General features: G+C 41.6%; 2 protein-coding genes across 5 annotated transcripts; both read left to right on the forward strand.

Annotated features, from left to right (window-relative positions):
- Window positions 1-764: 764 nt before the first annotated feature.
- gpsm3 (G protein signaling modulator 3) lies at window positions 765-7,851 on the forward strand. Of its 3 annotated transcripts, XM_023801330.2 has the most exons (6): window positions 765-918; window positions 1,809-2,892; window positions 3,476-4,111; window positions 5,012-5,162; window positions 6,107-6,345; window positions 7,247-7,851. In XM_023801330.2, the coding sequence occupies exons 3-6, from the start codon at window positions 3,500-3,502 to the stop codon at window positions 7,385-7,387; spliced, it is 1,143 nt and encodes a 380-aa protein (XP_023657098.2). In that variant the 5' UTR covers window positions 765-918; window positions 1,809-2,892; window positions 3,476-3,499; the 3' UTR covers window positions 7,388-7,851. The 3 variants fall into 3 exon arrangements, with proteins under 3 accessions (XP_023657098.2, XP_072572168.1, XP_023657099.2); XM_072716067.1 differs by lacking the exon at window positions 765-918 and having other exon boundaries at window positions 1,221-2,892; XM_023801331.2 differs by lacking the exons at window positions 765-918; window positions 1,809-2,892 and adding an exon at window positions 2,961-3,152.
- Window positions 7,852-10,993: 3,142 nt separating this feature from the next.
- dnase2 (deoxyribonuclease II, lysosomal) lies at window positions 10,994-16,382 on the forward strand. 2 transcript variants are annotated; one of them, XM_023801499.2, is made up of 7 exons: window positions 10,994-11,140; window positions 11,466-11,566; window positions 11,940-12,108; window positions 12,814-12,898; window positions 13,256-13,420; window positions 14,073-14,297; window positions 14,859-16,382. In XM_023801499.2, the coding sequence occupies exons 1-7, from the start codon at window positions 11,063-11,065 to the stop codon at window positions 15,200-15,202; spliced, it is 1,167 nt and encodes a 388-aa protein (XP_023657267.2). In that variant the 5' UTR covers window positions 10,994-11,062; the 3' UTR covers window positions 15,203-16,382. The 2 variants fall into 2 exon arrangements, with proteins under 2 accessions (XP_023657267.2, XP_023657268.2); XM_023801500.2 differs by having other exon boundaries at window positions 11,079-11,214.
- Window positions 16,383-19,126: the final 2,744 nt, after the last annotated feature.

The following is a 19,126-nucleotide window of genomic DNA, read 5'->3' on the forward strand; positions in this document are numbered from 1 at the left end:
GATTATCTGAAATGGATTCATCTTTTTCACAAAGCAAGATCTTCATCTCAGGAATAACTCTGGGGTTTGTATTGTTCTAGTTTTAACTTTGATTCTGGGATCAATTATATTGTTCTTGATTCATTTGTGCCCTTAGCTACCCTTGTTGTCTGACACAATTACTTCAGCCATTGGTCTAATTAGACATTAGAGGACTCAGAAATTGGACTCTCAATATCCCACTCCTGCTTAACAAGTGTAATAGCTTGAATCTTTTATGCTTGGCCAACTTAACAACCAACAGTCAGAAATGCCACACTTCCTTCCCTGCCTTCCTGATAAATCGGAGATTGTTAGTAAAGGAAGGATCTGTGCTGGAGTGCTGTACTTATTGTCTTTGTGGACCACTCTGTGACAAAAGAACACATTTTGCTACAAAATCGTACCATATACTGTGCAGTTGTGGTAGAATATTTGTATGAATGCAGTCATGCTGCGATTGTATAGGACAGGAGCTGATTGTTGTTCGTTGGTTTGATAATTGGCCCTTGGAGGTTAGCATGTGTTCTCCCTGTGCTTTAGTAAATTCACTGAATAATTTACGCGTTAATTAGAAGCTTTTTTTTCCCCCCAGCTGGCTGGTGAATTAATGGTATGACCAAATATTATTATTTATTATTATTATTTTTTTAATTAAATATGATCTGTTCAGTAACTGGGAATCGGTCCCCACCTTCAACTGCTGCCCGATCCACATTACACTGGATGCTTATGGTTCCTCTTGCAAGGAGTGGGCCTACAGGAGAATGGATACATCTAGGTCATTCTGGCTGTGCCTGGCTGGGGCTCGTGGATGAATGCCTGACCACCAAGCACTCACCGACAAGCCCCCTCCATCAGTCCTGTCTTCAGGGCGCGGCTCTGGTGTCCCTGTTCTAGGTGAGGTCATAAGGGTCATTGGGATCGGAAAGAGCTAGCTGAGGTGATTGGGGCATGTGTCCCTGGGGGGTTACTTTGGGCATTTCCAACGGGGAGCAGACTCCAGGGCAGACCCAGGACATGCTAGGGAGATTATATCTCTCTGCTGACCTGGGAACGCCTTGGTATCTCCCCGGAGGAGCTGGAGGAGGTGGCTGGGGAGGAGGATGCCTGAGCATTTCTGCTCAGACGGCTGCCCCCCCCCCCCCCCCCCCCCAACCCAGACCTGCATAAGCGATAGAGAATGGATGTTATGTTTATGCTAATGATTCAGGTAGTAGTCTAATATTTAGTTAGCTATTAGTATCTTTTCAAATGGTTTGAAATTTTTTAGAAAAAATGTTCACCGACAATTTTTTGAAACCTCCCAAAATCACACGATCTTGGCACTTTTTCGCCATCACCAATGTTATCTTTGATTACACCCTCCGAATTGGCATGAAGCCACTTTTCAGCATCTTTTCACGACTCAGCAGTGTGGTAATATGCCCATATAAAGCAAACCGTATAAAAAGTGTTTCTCGTTTATGACCAGGGTGTCAGGCAAGCAGTTGCCTATCTTGGTCTTGTGGTTGGGATTATTGTACTTAGAAGTAATGCGTTTAGGAGGCCAAATCCCGGATTTGACTGTTTTGTGTGCTCTTGTATATTATAATATCCCTTCAGTCTACCTACTGTTTTTATTGCATAGCACATTTGGTGGTGCAAGGTCACATGGCATCCATTAATCCCATGGTTGTCCTTAAAATGTGTGATGTTCATGGTTCATTGGGTAAGTGATTAACTGTATAAACAATTATGTAAAAGGAATGGCTGCCTCATTGCCTCACAAAGCATAAACACTTTTCCAGGTTTTCCAGGACATGTACATTCCTCCACCAGTATAAAATTAACTGGACAACCTTGGGTCTTGCTTGGCATTACAGTGAAGGCATATTAGTTAATATCTGACCTTTCAATAAACAAGAACAAAAGTGTTTCAAAAACAAGGGAAATTACACAGTTGACTGGTCACATCCTCAGATTGCAGGTATGTTTGTCTCTGCAAAATCACCAAAAACCAAAAAGCGAATCTTCAGTTTACTTGATATGCAAAGTACTTTCATCTTTTGAAAAATGTTTGCATTCCTAATTTTATGGAAACCATCTTAAAATACTTGGCAAAACATCTCTCCTCGGAGAGCTTCTGCTTCTCTCATTCTGCCTGTCTACTTCTCCTTCAGCAGGAAGTCAACAGGAAGTGAACAAACCACAGAATCAGTCACACAAACAGACTGCAAGTGTTGCAGATACTTTGCATACTGGCTGCTTATGGTCTAATTCACTTTTCACCAAGATTCTTTTGGGCATATTTGATTGGGTCTTGGGTTAAAGTTGCACGATTTCTGCTATCTTTAACTCCCTAAAAACCTAATGGAATTTTAACACATGGTGTAGCATTTATTTCATATTCCAAACATCTCTTCTTGAATTTGGGTATAAAATGGAATAAGGCAAATCAAGAACTAGTATTTGCAACTAATTTTAAAGCCATGAACAGTGATATTTACTCGTCAGCACAGCTGCAACTCTGTTATTTCTGTGCTATGGTGTAACTTTCAGTGCTTCTTTTACTTTCACACTCCAGAAACCTGATGAAATTTTAGTGCCGGTGTATCCTGTTTTAGCTCAGAAGTGCACTTGTACAGTCTTGTGTGGGACAAGCACACGTCTCAGAGATGGTGAGGGGGGGAAGGGGGGTAAGAGGAACAGGAAGAGAAAGATGCAGTCAGAGTAAGTCCGCATTCCGTCTGAGTCAGTCTTCATTACATTTAACCAAAACTTTTTTCTTTGTTTTCGCGCCAATGATGCACCGGCGAGTCCGTTATGTTGCCGTCGGCTGTTGACGATTTGAGGAGGTGATGCCCGACAAAGCAGAAAAGGGAAAGGATCCAGGTAAGAGAATGATGACAACAAGAAGGAAGTGAAGGAGGCATGGGGAGGGCTGGACTGACAGGCTCCATTACACATTGCAGTTTTGTGAGGACATCAAGCTTATGTTCTTACATAAACAAAAAACTGCAGATGTTCGTAATTCTATCTGGTTCCATGAGAGGCTTCGGATGATTGGCAACACCGAATGCACACCGCCCAGGCCTGCATTATTCTGCATGGTGTATCTGTGGAGTCGTTTCTATGATTGTGGACTCAATCACGTAAATCAAGTTTTATGTATATGTCAGTTTAATTTCGTAATGAATTGAAAACCTAATCTGATGAGAAGCGATGAGATCAATTTCTTTTTGCCAGTTTGGATCATCAGTAGAATAATGGATTGTTTTAGTGAAATGGTTAACATTTCACCTGTCGTGTGAAGATGTATATTTAAATTTATTAACATTGTTCAGTTTGTAAAAGTAGTTGCAGAGGAGCATCTTACGGTAAATTGATTTGCATATTTAACCGAAGCTTAAGACCTCGTTGTTACTCATATATTTTAGCATGAGAACTCGTATGACCTTATTTTGTTTTTCATCAGATTCACATGTTAGTGGTCTGACTGATGTTGAAGTCAATGGAAGTCAGCGCTGAAGGTCTTAGTGCCAAAGATGAAGCTACAGAAGTGGAGCTGCTTGAGCCTCTGTTCATCTATGAGGAAGGGGATGAGATAAAGACTGGGGCCGACAGCAGAGATAACGGCAGCAATGGTGGCGAAGCTTCCAGCGTAGGCAGGGAAGCGGGAGAAAATGTCGATATGGAGGAAGAAGGTGGAGCGGGAAACGGAGAGGCAGAGATGGAGGATTCCAGAAGTGAGGCATGGAGGGAAAAAGAGAAGCAGAAAGAAAGAGAGACCGGCGTCGAGAGAGAGACTGGGCAGCCTGGAGAGATGAATTTGGAGGAGGGGAGAAGAGACAGAGTGACGGATGAGAGACAGACAGATACGTTGGAAGAGCAGAGAAACATAGACATGGAGACAGATGCACACCATGGAGAAGAAAAACACAATGAGGCATGTTCTGAAAAAGAGGACACGGCCAAAGACACTGATGTGGAAAAAGGTGGAGAGAGAAAGGGTGATGAGTTGGAGACCATTACAGGTTTACAGATTCCTGTCAAAGCAGCTGCTGTGGTGAAATCCCGAGACAGACTGAGTCCACCGGATGCACAGAAGCAGGTAAAACTTCAGTGTTTGAACTCTTCTCACTTGTTTGAACTTTAGCACTCACCCATGCGGGGATTCAGAAACAATGGATAAAGTCTGAATTTCAAATTTATGCGATTAAACCAATATATCTGTGACAGAAAAGAAGTAAAACCTGTTTTAACAAAGGATTTGGATTTAACAAAGGGAGATGGCAGTCTGACATGGAAGCAGACCAGTGGAGGCAGTGGGCACACATTACTGTAGCAGATTTAATGCTACTGCAATACAATTGGGTTGAATGACTAGGGGGACAATAGCTGAAACAACAGGGGACAGAACAGTATGTCAGAGATGGGCTTTTGGGGATATGTTGAGCACATGCCTTGTGTTCATCTGCTTATTGCAGTAATCTTGTGCAATCTCTGGGTAGCATAAGGAGTTAGGTAGGTTGCAATGAGGACAGGGCACCTGCACTAAAGCGTGCACCTATTTGCTATAATGTATGTTCCCTTTTCATTATTCAAACGTAGATTACAGCTCAGGGTTCGATTGTAAACAGAATCTTGGCAGTTACAGGTCATTCAAGAAGATGACTTTTACAGAATAGCTGACTCAGATCACCGCACTGAATGTCCTGCTAAAACCCTGGTTTTGCTTACACTATATATTTTTTCCTTTATTGTTATAGCTATTGTATTTAGCGATCAAGCTGAAAAAAATTCTTCAGATGACAGGTCTAGGATCCATGTGGTTGGAATTAAACAGAATCAATGTTCCAAAATTTTATGGTAAACTTATTTCAGGAGCAAAAATGTCTGCTTCAAGGTATCTGCAGCTCAGCCTCCTATAAATATGGAAATCACTCAGTAATACCTAGTGATCCTTCCCGGTGCCACTGCGCTTCTCATGCCTGTAAAAATGTCCTCTCAGATTCGCAGGTTAACCCCGGATTTTCCGGACTCCCTGTATGAGCTGCTGTGCTCCCTTCAGGAAGGACGAAGGATGAATGACCAGCGCTGCTCTTTCGGCTTGGAGAGAAGGTGTCACTCAGAACCAAGCACCCCTGTCCTCCGACACAAAGGTGAGACAGAGTGGGGACATAAACACAGAGGACCAGGTGTAATTTGGTCTTAAAATCGATGTCTGGAATTGGATACATTGTCACTAAACGCAAAATAAAAATTAGGAATATATTATTATGGGTTCATTCATCATTACTGTTGGGTTGGAATGAAGTTGGGTTCATTCAGTTAAGTGTAAAAAGATTATTAATAAGATTATTATTTCAGTACAAGGGTCTTCAGTGGTGGGGGTCTGGGGGTCATGGGAACATTTTGCAAGAATTGACAAACTGCATTGTTGATTCTCTCATTCTTTCTAATTAAAAGGCAGTAAACAATCAGCACATTATTCTCCTCCACTCTTTCATTTTCCTCTCAACAAAAAATTTAATATCTTTCTCAATATAGCTAATTAATTCAATGAGCCATATCAGCACCAGAGCAAAAATATTCAAGGGGGTTCGTGGTTGATAGTTATCATGCATTAGCACAGCCAGGGGTCCCTAGCTCTGATCTGTTTGGTGGTCCCTTGATTTAGCATAATAAGAATGCCAATACTAATTGATACTATCTAGCCCAACACTCAGTAGCTAATACAAGCGTTCCTTGACTTGCAGATGTGGTCGTAATCTGATTTAGACTTTGCTAGTAAACCCGGCTGGAATGTGCTCTGCTCACGAAACAAGCTCTGTAGTTTAGTTTTTCATAATATGTTACACGATAAAGGAACTAGACACTTGCAGTCAATTTCCTAATAATTATTGTGACACAAACTGCCTTTGGAAAAACAACTTAGAAAAACATACAGTCTAGACACCACCATACTATTGCCTTTGTCACCTGCATGGAGACTGAAAGAGGCTCAGTGTACAGAAGCACAGAGGACTGTGTCCCAAAAACAGCTGAACACTTTGATCAAGTCCAACTAATTCCAGCTTTTCTGTCTCACCTTCTTGAAAAACAGTGGTTTTCTCCTCAATGACATCAATCCAGAAGGAGGAGTTCTTTGAGCTACTGGCTACCTCCCAAGGCCGTCGGCTTGATGACCAGAGGGCAGAGTTACGCGACCCCACACGACTACGAGTACTTCGCTGGAGGAATATCAGTCTACGGAAGAACAGCCTGAAGGATCCAGTGTTAAAGGAAGCACCAGCCAAATCCGTTCCAAAGGAAGACCTTTACAATATGATTCTAACCTCTCAAGTAATTTTCAGATACCTTTCTTAAATGGAATTCATGTCATGTGCAAATATGTTATTAATTTCCAATACCAAAATACAAACGTTGATACACATTTAGGCCTTAATACAATGTTGCAATAACCAACATAATGCTTATCTGCATACCATTTCCCTGCCTTTTATTTATTCATAATGTATGAAATTTAAAGCGACCTGTCTTCTATCTATCTCTGTCTTCCAGTCAAAAGTTTTTGCATGCATTGATATTTTCTACTTTTGCGTGTTACTCACTTAACAATAACTAAAAATACACTCAATATAACTTAAGAAATAAATGTACAGTATGTTCACCATTTGAGTACCTTTATTAGCAAGAAAATAATCTTTAATTCATCAAAATAGTCTGCTCTAGCAGTTATAACAGCAGAGGAAATTCGAGGCATTTCTTTTTACAAGGGACATAAAATACTGCTCTGTTCCATGGGATGAAACAGTTAACCAGCGCATTTTAAGTTAAAGGAGAGCCTAGAGTTTGACTGCCACCACCACACAACCAGTTAATAGGATGTCAGACATTCACTGTTACATCCTCTATCCATATTATAAAGACTTGTTTGACTTATTTCGTTTATAGTTGTTCATTCAACTTTCAAATGCTTTACAAGAATAAAAAAATCTACAGTGTATGAAATAAATGGAAAAGTGATAAAAACCTGTGATGTGCAAAAACTTTTGACTGGTATTTTATGTTAATTTAAGACCTTCTAACAAGTGTTAAGAGGTAATGCACTTGTGTCATAAACATAGTATTAAAGACCAGCAACATCATCCATAGACTTTTTGATTCCAGTACTTTTCATTAGTTTACAGTGAGGCATCTGTCACTTTGTTTGATTATAATCCCCTTTATGTTCCATATTCAGGCCCAAGGAAGGATGGAAGACCAGCGCTGTGCTGCCCCTGGGCCAATGGACGACGAGGACTTCTTCTCCCTGTTGCTGAAAGTCCAAGGAGGACGGATGGATGAACAGAGGACTGAGATGCCCGTTCCGCTCCGAGACTGAGGAGTCGAATGAGCAGTCAGGAGGGAGGGGGGGTTCCCTGTTACCCAGCTCACGCTTCTCAGACTTTCCCATGGACTCATAGCACCTGCCTGTCCATGACTGCTTGAGTCACCCATTCATGTTTTTGATATATGTGTTCAGTTGAGATATAAATTAGTAACAAGAGGCCTGGGGTGTCAAACTGCATTTGAAATGTTCTCTGAAGTACAATCTGTCTCATTTCAGTGCATGTAAGCCATTGTTTAGGATGGTGTGCCAATGTGAGTGTGTGCTTGTTCAGTCCAGTTATTGATGAATGTCACCAAAATATTTATACTAAAATACAGCAGAAAAGTACTTCGGCTTCAACCCATTTTTCAAATGTAAGTTATTAAACGGCACATCACTGTAAGTGTCATATAATTTAAAGGCTATGAGTGTTACTGGTCTGGGTAGACATTAAATAAAATAAGATCCAAAGATGACCTATGGTGTGAATGCTGTAAATAGCACTATCATGCAATTTCGATTTTGTATGAAATATCAATAAAATGATCACTCGTGGTATCTATAGAGCCAAAGTGCTAACTAGAGCAGTGGTTTGCAACCCAATTTTTACCACGCCAGGTCATTCGCGACCCTATATCAAGTATAGTTCTAAATTAATGCTATGATCAAATGCGGGGTGCACTCTGCAATTTATGCTAATCAATGCCTATTGCACAAATCTGATTAGATGTGCCAGTGAATTTTAAATTAAGCATCTGTGGTTTGGCTTCTGGGATTGGTTGACTGTTCAATAGTTTTGTGCTAAGCGATTGCAGGCCCAAGACCTGTTTATATAGGTTAATTCTAGGACTGGGGCTGGGAAATCTGATTGTGAGTTAGCATAGCAGCTTGCTGGTTTTAAAATGCTTACATTTCCAACTCTGCCTTGCAACCCTTTCACAACTTGCCATGACCCAAATTTGTATCACGACCTACGGTTTGAGAATCGCTGAACTAGAGCATACAGTGTGTCAGCAATGCAGTCTAACTGTAGTCACGCTAGTTAAATGATGATTATGACTGCGATTATAAATCACAAATATGTCCGTACAGATTTACGATTTTTGAAAAGAATTTCAAGAACAATAGCTTTCTTTACAAAAGCAGTATGGATATTTCAAGAATCTGCTACGCAAACACAAATTGCACACTTTGTACTTCTAATGCCTAAATTATATTTCAAGGCCTTATAAAGTGTATTTCAAAAAGACACCTTTCTCAAGGCAAATGGGTAGGCATGACACTGCAGGGACTTTGATGGGGTGTATACTATTATCCTAAAAGTCTAAAGTCCATCCATCCATCTTCTATAGCCTTTTGTCCTATGCAGGGTCTACACTGTTTAAAGTGACGTGAAGGGAGAGTATTGGAAATGCAACACTGTACACTGGAGACTCAAAAGCTAAGTTGTCTCTCAGTTATCTGACCACTGATGGCAAGAAAACTAATAGCATTTTAACATACTAAGCCCCATCTTGCCTACACACTCACAAGTACTTCCTCAAAAAAGCAGGTGCTGAACCCCTAATAAATTTTAGTTGTAATATGTTGACTGTTATGATTTCAGTCCACCAGTTCTCAGCCTTTTGGCTTCATAATACAGAGTGGAATCAACGTGAGGCTACCCGATGTGATGGATGTCTTCCATCACGTTTAGCATGATGTACTCTTTGGGCTGAACTCTAGCAGGAACTGTCAGGTAAAGTGCAATACACTTAGAAAACTACTACTACTACTACACACACAAAAATCAATAAAACACTAACCTAAGGCCAGTGATTCACTGCCAACATAGTTCTGGAAACCCTAAACTCACACATTTTTGTTTTTAATTCATATTAAATCTTAAAATATTAAAATGTAAAAATAGTGCCAAAAATAGCAGATACTTATACAATATTTAAAACAAAACAATATCGTGCCCGTCAGAACTACTACTAATTGACACCCTTGATAAAGATGACTAAAAAGATTATGAAAAAAATGTAGTGAATTATATAACTTAACACTGGAAAAACTGAAAGAAATCCAATCTTGAATTGAAGTACATGTATTCTATAGCTGTAAGGATTACTCGATTATTTGATGGATGGATTAAAATTCAGGTTTGACGGACTCGGCCAATAATGTGAGGTTAGCCATAGATATATCCCATTTAGCCTCTTGAAGGAACCTAGCCTGTCTTTATCATCACTTCAACTTAATTTATTTTGTTTATTGTGATTCCTGTATGTCATAATAATCGTTGCTAAAACGAAGGTTTCTCCGTCGCTTAGCCCAATATTCTACACAATATGGTAGGCCTACATAATAACCACTTTACATATATTTTTGTTAACGTATTGCGTGTTTTGAGTAGGTATGAACGAGACTAGAAAAAGATCAAATTGCGATATTTAGGAGTTGAAAATTATAGTTATATAGCCAAATGTAGAACTTATCTACCTTTAACTTATTATCTGCCAAGAGTCTGTCAAATAACTTGGTGTTGCAGAGTTGCGCCGACAGAAAGCAGTGGCAACAAATCACTTGCTTTTGCTCATTGTCACAATAAAATACAAATGTAAAATATAGCGGTTTTTCGTTATAAGTAATTGTTCGCTTCTCTCTATTTTTTTGCTGATTTTCTCACAAACGCGCAACAGTCTATGAATCATTAGAACAGAAAGCGCGAAAATGATGTTGCTGATATGGAGATCGCATACAGTGCTCATGCAAAACCAGCGGCGGTAAACTTTAGACTGATTTTTAAAACCTATACCAGCTGAAACTAACGCTGAAAGGGAACTATCATTAAAATTGCAAAGCTTGCTAAGTTCGGTTTCCTGTGACTAAGAAAAAATGTTTTAGCCCATTTCATTGATGGTTTGATCCCAGCAGAGCTATGGCAGTCTTTGCAATGTGACAATTTCATGTGCATGAAATGGCATGTTGATATTAACATCGCTAAGCCTGACGGTACAGTGGCGCGTTGTGTAGTGCTTGGATCGTGTGTTTGGAGTTTGCACGTTCACCCCGTGTGTGGATGCCTTTTCGGCAGATCTATATGTGTGAGTGAGTGTGCACCCTGCAATGTGTGGTTGGTTCCTCTCTTGTGTCAATTGCAATGTATGTATATAAATAAACAATTGTCCAATTGTAGATTACTCGATTATTAATATAATCGATAGTGACAGCCGTATACTGTAATCTGACAAAACCACATGCTACAATTATTAGCACCCCCTGGAAATTCGTATTACGAAAATGTTACTGAAGCATGTTCCAATTTATCTATTACTTTATTAAGTTCATCTGAGTGTTTAGGAACTCCCTTAGTCTATGGAACTCCCGTAGTTATTCCCTAAGTCTTGAGGGCATTGTATATGCACGGTACTATTCCACTTTCCTTATTGTAGGCTAAACATAGGCTGTATGTCTCTTCCACATGAGTATACTTGCTTCGTAGCTTTCAGATGTGCACTTTTTCGTTTTAGGAAATGTACATTCCCGCGGCATTCCAGTATATCTCGATCCAGAATAATAATTCATTCCATGGACGTAATGCTTTTATCCGTACACAGCTTGGTCAAAATACCCTGTGCTCCGCCCCGGTCACTTAAATCTCCACCTTTCACTACTGACCCCTTCGAATAATTTAATTTCTGCATGGAGGAGGTCAGTGCTACAACTAAAGCAGCGCGCAGCGGCTGGAGGACGGCGAAGGAGTGCAGTTTACAAAAGCAGGCAAACGCGGCTTCCAGTTTCTCTTTTGCAGTACTTTGTCCAGCATGCTCAGCGGCTGCCATTTACATTCGATGGTAGACAAAATGATTATTTAGAAGTACTGTAACTAGCGAAATGCTTGACAGCCGGAACCTAAAACAACAGTATTGATAACAGTGTTTACTGTAGCTGCGCAGAAGTCACGTTTGATTAACTCACATTTGAATTCGTTACGTCGTTAAAATTGTATTAGTTAAATTACCCGCGTAGTGTACGAGTTTTCTTTGGGTGAACGCCTGGTTGTGTGAAATTACTTTTAACTTCTGACTTTTATCGTCATTTTCAGATCATGCTTTTGCTCGGTTGTCTCCTGCTGTTTCACCTGCCATTGGACGATGCTGCCTCACCGATCTCCTGCTTCAGTGACAATGGAAAACCCACTGACTGGTGAGCATATATACAGAAAACCGCAGGGTGCATCAAAATTTTGTTATGTTATTGTGAATCTGTAGGCTTAGGTGGTGAACCTGGCAAAGAATACTCGGGAATTGCGCAAATATTTCTAATTTGATAGGAAGATACGTTGGCTGGAATTTATTAGCATGATTCTACACTACGTTGACTCCCGATCGATAGTTTCTGTAGAGATTTAGCTAACTTAAACTATCTACCGCTTAATCGCTTTCTCATTGTGCCGGTTCTTTCTGGTCATGTGATGTCTTATTCACCAGTGCAGACTTGTCACAACAGTCTACAGAAATCACAACTGGAATTTTCAGCCGGAGTTCATGCTCATATTTTTGGTGTTGTTCTGTCTCAGGTTCTATCTCTACAAACTCCCACACCTCTCTCATCAACAACATAGCGATGGGCTGACATACCTGCTGATGGACACAGGGAGTGACCAATGGGCAGATGGAGCCGTGTTGGTGAACGACAGTGTGGGAGCTCTGGGGAGGACAGTGGGTCAGCTTTATGAAGAGAGAGGGGTCTGTCTGTGACTCATGCTACCTAATTTTATATAGAGAGATTTTCGTACAACACTGTATGGTAACACTGTCTTAAAAGCTTTCAAGACTTTCAGACAAAGGATCAGAGTGATGCAACCAGCGTACATGTGACCATGCATGGATTTATTCAGGAACCAACTTGTTCTTCTGTTTTCTCTTGTATGGTTGTTTTTTTTTTTTTTTAAAACATAACGTGACCTTCATATGTCCCAGGCGTCCTTAGGGATCCTTTCTAGACAAGGGGTCTTTGAATGTATGTTGCTGTGATTTTAGTTTCAGCAAAAGCATGTTATCTGTTGGTGTGTAGATACAGGTTCTCCATACAGGGCCTATACACAAATATATTCTTAGCGCGGGTAGCTTAAATGAGGAACAGGTTATGTGGTTTCTTACTTACTCTGAGGAACTACAGTTGTCTTCCACTCCTCTGAAACAGAAGTCTCCCCAAAAATGCACAAACACACACATCACATTTATATTTCATTGTATGACATTTGTATTTTCAGTAGTGTTTTGATTTGGATTTTTGGGACTGTTGTGTTGTCCTGGATTCTTCACTAAAATGTTCATATCCCAGGTGAAAAACATTTTCATCCAAGCCAGATATTGTTGTTTTTTTTCTCTTAAAGTGTCTTGCTGGATAAACGGACGATTACTTATATCTGTTTTCTGGGTAACTTTCAGGGTGATGATATTGCATACATCCTCTACAATGACCAGAAACCTGAGGGGAAAGGATTGTTTGAACATGAGAAAGGCCATACAAAAGGTAAGATGGCCTCGTGAAAAATGTTTCTCTGAATAAATAGAATCATTAATTATTTATCGATGCATCAGAATGATTGGTGTGTAGGTATGTTTATGTTTGAACATACAAAATCTGAAAAAGTCAGCGTTTTTAATATCGTTGTATTCTTCTGCACAAAATGCTCAATGGCTACACCTTGTGGTCACAGATTATTAGTTAATATTTGCAAAGGTAAAAAGACGCCTGAATGCCGTTTCCTCAAACAAACTGTAAATCAAAACCTCAGTGGATGGCAATGTGTATTTCTTTATCAAGCTTCAATTTTTTGCCACATAATAATATGTAAAATTAATAATTTTACGTTTCTAACGTGTAAAGGTGTTGTTCTTCTGGATAAGACCCAGGGATTCTGGCTAGTCCATAGTACACCCCATTTTCCAAATGCCAAGGAAGCAGGTCAATTTGAATATCCAGAAACAGGGATGAAGAACGGACAGAACTTCATCTGTGTCACTTACCCTTTGGATATGTTTGAGACTATTGGTAAGTATATGCTATGATATATATATGATATATATTAACATTCACTGTGAGAGTAATACTTTTTCCTTCTTGACTCATACTTTTGCTATTGTTCTGTTAAGGACAAATTATTATAATGACAGCTGGAAGTGAGTAGTGGTGCGGGTTTTATGCGCTACCCCTTTAATGGAGCTGGCAGCCCAAATAACTGGTTCCGTTGCCATAGTGATAGTGAAAGGAACCCTTGTGTGCTGTGTGCTCATGTGATTGAGTTTTTATGTGCAAAATACCTGCAAATAAGTTGGTTCTCGACGTTTGGGTAATTAGGGAAATTATGCAGGATTCGCAGTACAGGAACAGAAGGGGGCATCGTCTCAGTGTGACCCAGGTGGCACATGCTAGCATCCTCTTCAGCTCTGTGAACATCATCAATATGTATACAGACATCTGTTAAATACAGAGATGTTAAAGTGGATGGCATTGTAATCACACAGGCTGATAGATACAATAGTTCATCAGTGAAAGTGATCAGTCTGTTTTCAGAATAGATACCACATGGTAAAGTTACAGTACATAAGGACAAACCAGTGATTATGCACCAGGCAGCATTATGCGTCAGCAGCACAGAATCTGCAGAGCTTATTAATTTCTTATCTCTTCACGTGTCTTATAGGTCAGCAGTTGGCGATCAATGAGCCTCTTATCTATGACTGCAATGTTCCCAGTTCCCTGGCCTCTGTGCTGCCTTCCATGGTGGAGCTCTGTAGCAGGAGCCAGAGCGCCAAGGGAAACGCCACCATCACCCTGTCTCAAATTTCCTCCAATCGTAGCGTGTCTCTCACCTCCTTGGCCGGAACCGAGTTCATAAGCTTTGCAAAAAGTGCATCGTTTGAACACGGTGAGTCCCTTGATGCGCACGAAGGAGTATGATCCATTCTTGTGATACACTTGGAAAAAAAGAAACAGTTTGAGAATCGAGGAGTCGAGATAAAACAGATACGCAGTTCTGCTGTGGGAATACAGAAGAGCCGCGTGCTTTGGTCACTGCCACGTTCACTTCTAACCGCGCCGCTAAGAGGAGACATGAGAAGTAACAGCTGAAATGTCTCTGTTAAGTCTGTAAAAAAACGAGGCCGGTGTTCCGGCGTGTTTATATTCAGAGGCGCACCCTGGGGATCCGCTTCGCTTTGTAATAGATATTAATGTAGCTGTTAACATGGTCTATTTATGGCAACGATGCTAGAATGTTCATTCAGGCTGCCGCTCATTGGAAATAAGCTAAATATCAAACACATTTTTTTAATTTTAGCTGAGAAATAATGGTGACAAGACATTTCTACTTTTTCTTGCTAAAATGACACTTTGGTGTTAAATGGCTTATTACGTCATTGCCGTATACAGGGTAGGTTTATTTAATATAAGGTGTTAAACCCTGAACTGTAATTTCCCCCTTGCACAGACCTCTACCACTCCTGGGTGGCCCCAACGCTCAAGTCCAACCTGCTGGTCCAGTTCTGGCGCCTGTCCACTGGCGTCTTGCCCTCAGATTGTTCCGAAGGCTGGAAAGTCTTCAACGCGAAGACGCTCTCTCCCGGAACGGTGGAAGAATACAGCAGTAACAAGGACCACTCGAAGTGGGCCGTCACCATGGAGGACGACTCCAGGAACTGGATATGCGTGGGTGACATCAACAGGAACGAGGCAGAGGAGAAGAGGGGTGGTGGGACGGTGTGCCAGAACAACGCAGTGGTGTGGAAGGCCTACAGGGCGGCGCTGGTGGACTACTACCCCTGTGACGACTGATGTACTGGGAGGGAAGGGGGGGCATGGTCAGAAAAATGTCATGCATCATTTTCAAATTTCGTTAAACCTGTAGCAAGTTACTATCATTACATGATTTTAAATATGTCTGTGCAATTAATACCGTTGTTAAAGTGATTGAAAATGAGGTAAATGCACTAATATGCAAAAACAATGAACGCAGTCGTTAGAAGATCCATCTGTGGATCAATCTGTCGGCTACATTAAAGCATTTAGAAGAGGCTTAAGTGCCTCCAGGCTTATCATAAGTACAGCTTTAAATTGGCAAAACCCATTAAACCATTAATTAAACTAATTCTTCAGCTAGGTAGTTTGTGTGCTGATGAGCAATGTGTAACAAACAAAAGGACCCACAGAACAGAGTTTCACAATTATTTTCCCCTAGAGGATAAACGGAGAATCTCTGGTTATAAGGCTAGGCTGATTGGCCAGCACAGCTGTCAGTCATTGCGGGGATCTTCACTGCTCCTCACTGTGACTCTGCAGGAGAGCCGAGTTAAAGGTGATGGACGTTTCATGTTGGGGCAGCGTTAGGAAGAACAGCCGCAGTGCCTCCAGCCTGACTGGCAATTCGCATTCAAAGCGGTACCTTTAATACCCTCAGATGTGTCACCTTGCAGCGCTTGTACACAAGTGCTTGTAACTATGTCTGCATACAGTGAAGCAGAGGTGGGGATTACATCATTTCATAAAACCTGTGTTTTATGGGGGGGGGGGGCATAGAGCTGATGCTGGAGATGAGAGCTATAGGCTTATGATTTTAAAGTGGATTTTCTGCTGAAGTGATCGTTTTACTTCCGTTGTAACTGAGAACGATTAAGGGTGTTTGGCCAGAGTGGTGATGCTGAACAGGGTTGTCGAGGAGAAAGGCATGCTGGAGAATATACAGTGCAAAGTGTATCACTTTGGTGGAAACGACCAACATGCCAGCAAGGTGATCACCTCTGTTTTTATCTCATACTACCTCTCAAAGGTGGCCTTTCATGTCGGTGTTGAAATTAGGGGCACGGTTGGGTCTGTTACTGTGGTGCAGCGTGGGACTTGACGGTCCTCCTTCATTTTGTGACTGATCTATGTGTGGTTTACGCTACTGCAAGTGTAATAAAACAAATCTGATTTTAATGTTACTGTACAGAATTAAATTTTTAATAGCAGCAGAAAAGCTTTATGTTTTGCTTGTTCACATACATGCATCCATCTTCTAATCACTCTTCCTGGGCAGGGTTACAGGGGAGAAAGGATCCCGGCAGAACGGAATACAAGGCTTGGGTACACCCTGGACAGGATGCCAGTCCATCACAGGTCACATACAGTACCAGTCAGTCGTTTGGACATGACATCACATGCATCACATGACCTGGCCACCTGACCTAAACACAGTAGAAATGATTTTGGAGGCGTTAGAGCAGATAGTGAGGGAAAACAGCCAATGAGTGCTCAGAATATATCTTCAGAACAGCTGGGAAAGCATCATGAAACTGGCATTCAGGAGACTGTAGGGTCAGCGGGTCCCTGGAGCAATTGGGGTTAGGGGCCCGGCTCAAGGGCCCAATATCGGGATCATTCTGCTGACCCAGGGATTTGAACCAGAGTCCAAACCCATAGAGCTGCCCCCCCACCAAACAAAAAAATTTTTTTGTTCAATGCTTTTTTTGCATAATTCCATGTATTATTTTATAGTTTTGACGTCTTTATAATTATTCCAAAACTTAAATCTTTCTATCTGTGGGCGTGTCCAGACTTCTGCCTGGTGCTGTGCCTGCACATGCTCACTCAGTCATACTCTCTGATGCCCGTAAGCCTGTCTGCGTGTCTTCGGATTGTGGGAGGAAAGCTTCTCGACATGGGGAAAGCGTGCAAACTCCACACACAGTAGAGGTTAGAGAAGAACCCCCCCCCAACAATCTTTTTGAAAATATATGTATAATACCCATCCATACATCTTCCAACCACTCATCCTGGTCTGGCTTGCAGGCGGCCTGGAGCCTATCAGAAGCGGCACAGAACGTGAGGCACTGGGCACGTGGAAGAGGCGCTAGCACATCGACAAGCACAATATGTCATATCGCATTGTGGCGCCAGTGTGAGTGATTGTAACTCTTCCGCAGCTGCAAGGTCCTTTCATGTGTGCTGATGGTACGCGAATCTGGGCGAGCTTGATTTATCACTGCTGCCACACGTGAGCCAACAAGAGCTGACACAGCAGGAGTGCGAACCCCCCCCACCCCCCCGTGGGTGCTTACGAGTCCACAGCCCCAACACCTACGTGCTGACCCAAAGCCGTATACCGTTTATTTGCTAATGTCACTTCTGAAAGAAAAACACAAATGCAAAACTGATAAAGTAGAGTTTCTGTTCCCCTATGATGCCAAAAATGGTGGCATCATAAAGTAGGGCGTGATTGGACTCGTCTGATGACCTTATGGCATTTAAATTCTTGTTTTACTAGTTTTAAACTCGAACAGGATTACAGCTAGTTACAGCTTGAACAGAGAACAAAAATAATCGTTTTGCTTTGTAAGTATTATATGTATGTAGCATTTAGGTTCAATGTAGTTCAATAGGGTTTTTTATACTGTCATAATGGTTACTGTGGCACTAAAGCAGAACTGGGCTTCCAAATTCCATCTGTTGTTGCTACGGTGAAGTAGACATGGTTACACTGACTGTGCTGTAAATGGTGTGGAATGTGTGGGACAGAAGGGACGGTGGCAGCTGTAGTACCCATGAGGAAGTTACTTGATCCAAATCATTCCAAATATCCAGTCATATGAATGGAGAAAATAACATATTTCAATTTGGGTAAAAACGTCAACTGGTTGACTAAAAGTGAATCTGTGTTTGGCAGCTCCATGTGTGGAAAGGCTGCTCTGTGAAATGCAGGATTCATTCTCACAGGCCTGATTACGTCCCGGCAGCCTGCTTCTTGCGGAGGATTCCTGCCATGACAGTCACCGACGTGTCAGGTGTCTCGCGGGTGATGTCAGCCTCCGGAAATTAAGGGAAGGCATCTTCACTGCAGGCGGCGGCCAATCGGATACAAAGGCTTGATGTAACGACACCGGTCCACGGGAGAAAATGAAACACGAGAATAGGGAAACCGTAAAAATGGGAGATCTGCCTTCCCAAATGCATAGAGAATTTTAAAATTGACTTCGGCTTAAAAAGGAAAACAAATCTGTGTACACAAATCAGCTGTATGTTCTCCCCGGAGAACATTTGCATTTCGGCCGCGCGACACGTCTCCAGGTGTGGCGGCAGACAGAGCCATGTGACTCCGGCATGGTGAGGCTTTAGTACACAGGAGAGGAGGCGAGTTTCACCAAAACCCGTAGGGAGGGACAAAAATAAAAGACAGGCCTGTCAGCTTGGGCAGACGGGTAGCAGTCAGGATAACGAGTCGGGTGTCGGCTTTCGAGAGGGGCTACCGGCTGGGTGTGGGGTCAGACCCTGTGCACATGTTCTGGGCCTGATTCGATTAACCAAAAGTTAAAAGTATACTGTAAAATCAGTTTTACATATAGTATGCAGCTCAGTGCCTACTTAATTAGGCATACCTGCTTGTACATATCCTGTCACTTGCCAATCATTTTGTCCTACATATCCTACATATACAAGTATATATCACTGCATCGTGCATATGAATAGCTGCATTCATTAATTCTGTAGCTGTATCTAGCACTTTTGCACTGTTTTGCTCTTTCTGGATTAATATCAAACAGTATTTCATTGTCTGAATACTAGTACTTTGTCCGATGACAATAAAGTTGATTCTACTCTATTATATACAGCGTGCGGCCAATCGCAGCAGCAGATAAACAGAGAGGCAGATAAAAGCAGGACCTTTGTAATGGGGTTAAAGGAACGGCCGGTTTAAATGAGCTGTGGAGGTAATGGCTGTGAGTT

The sequence above is a fragment of the Paramormyrops kingsleyae genome, chromosome 9 (assembly GCF_048594095.1).
Source record: "Paramormyrops kingsleyae isolate MSU_618 chromosome 9, PKINGS_0.4, whole genome shotgun sequence".
Taxonomy (NCBI): domain Eukaryota; kingdom Metazoa; phylum Chordata; class Actinopteri; order Osteoglossiformes; family Mormyridae; genus Paramormyrops; species Paramormyrops kingsleyae.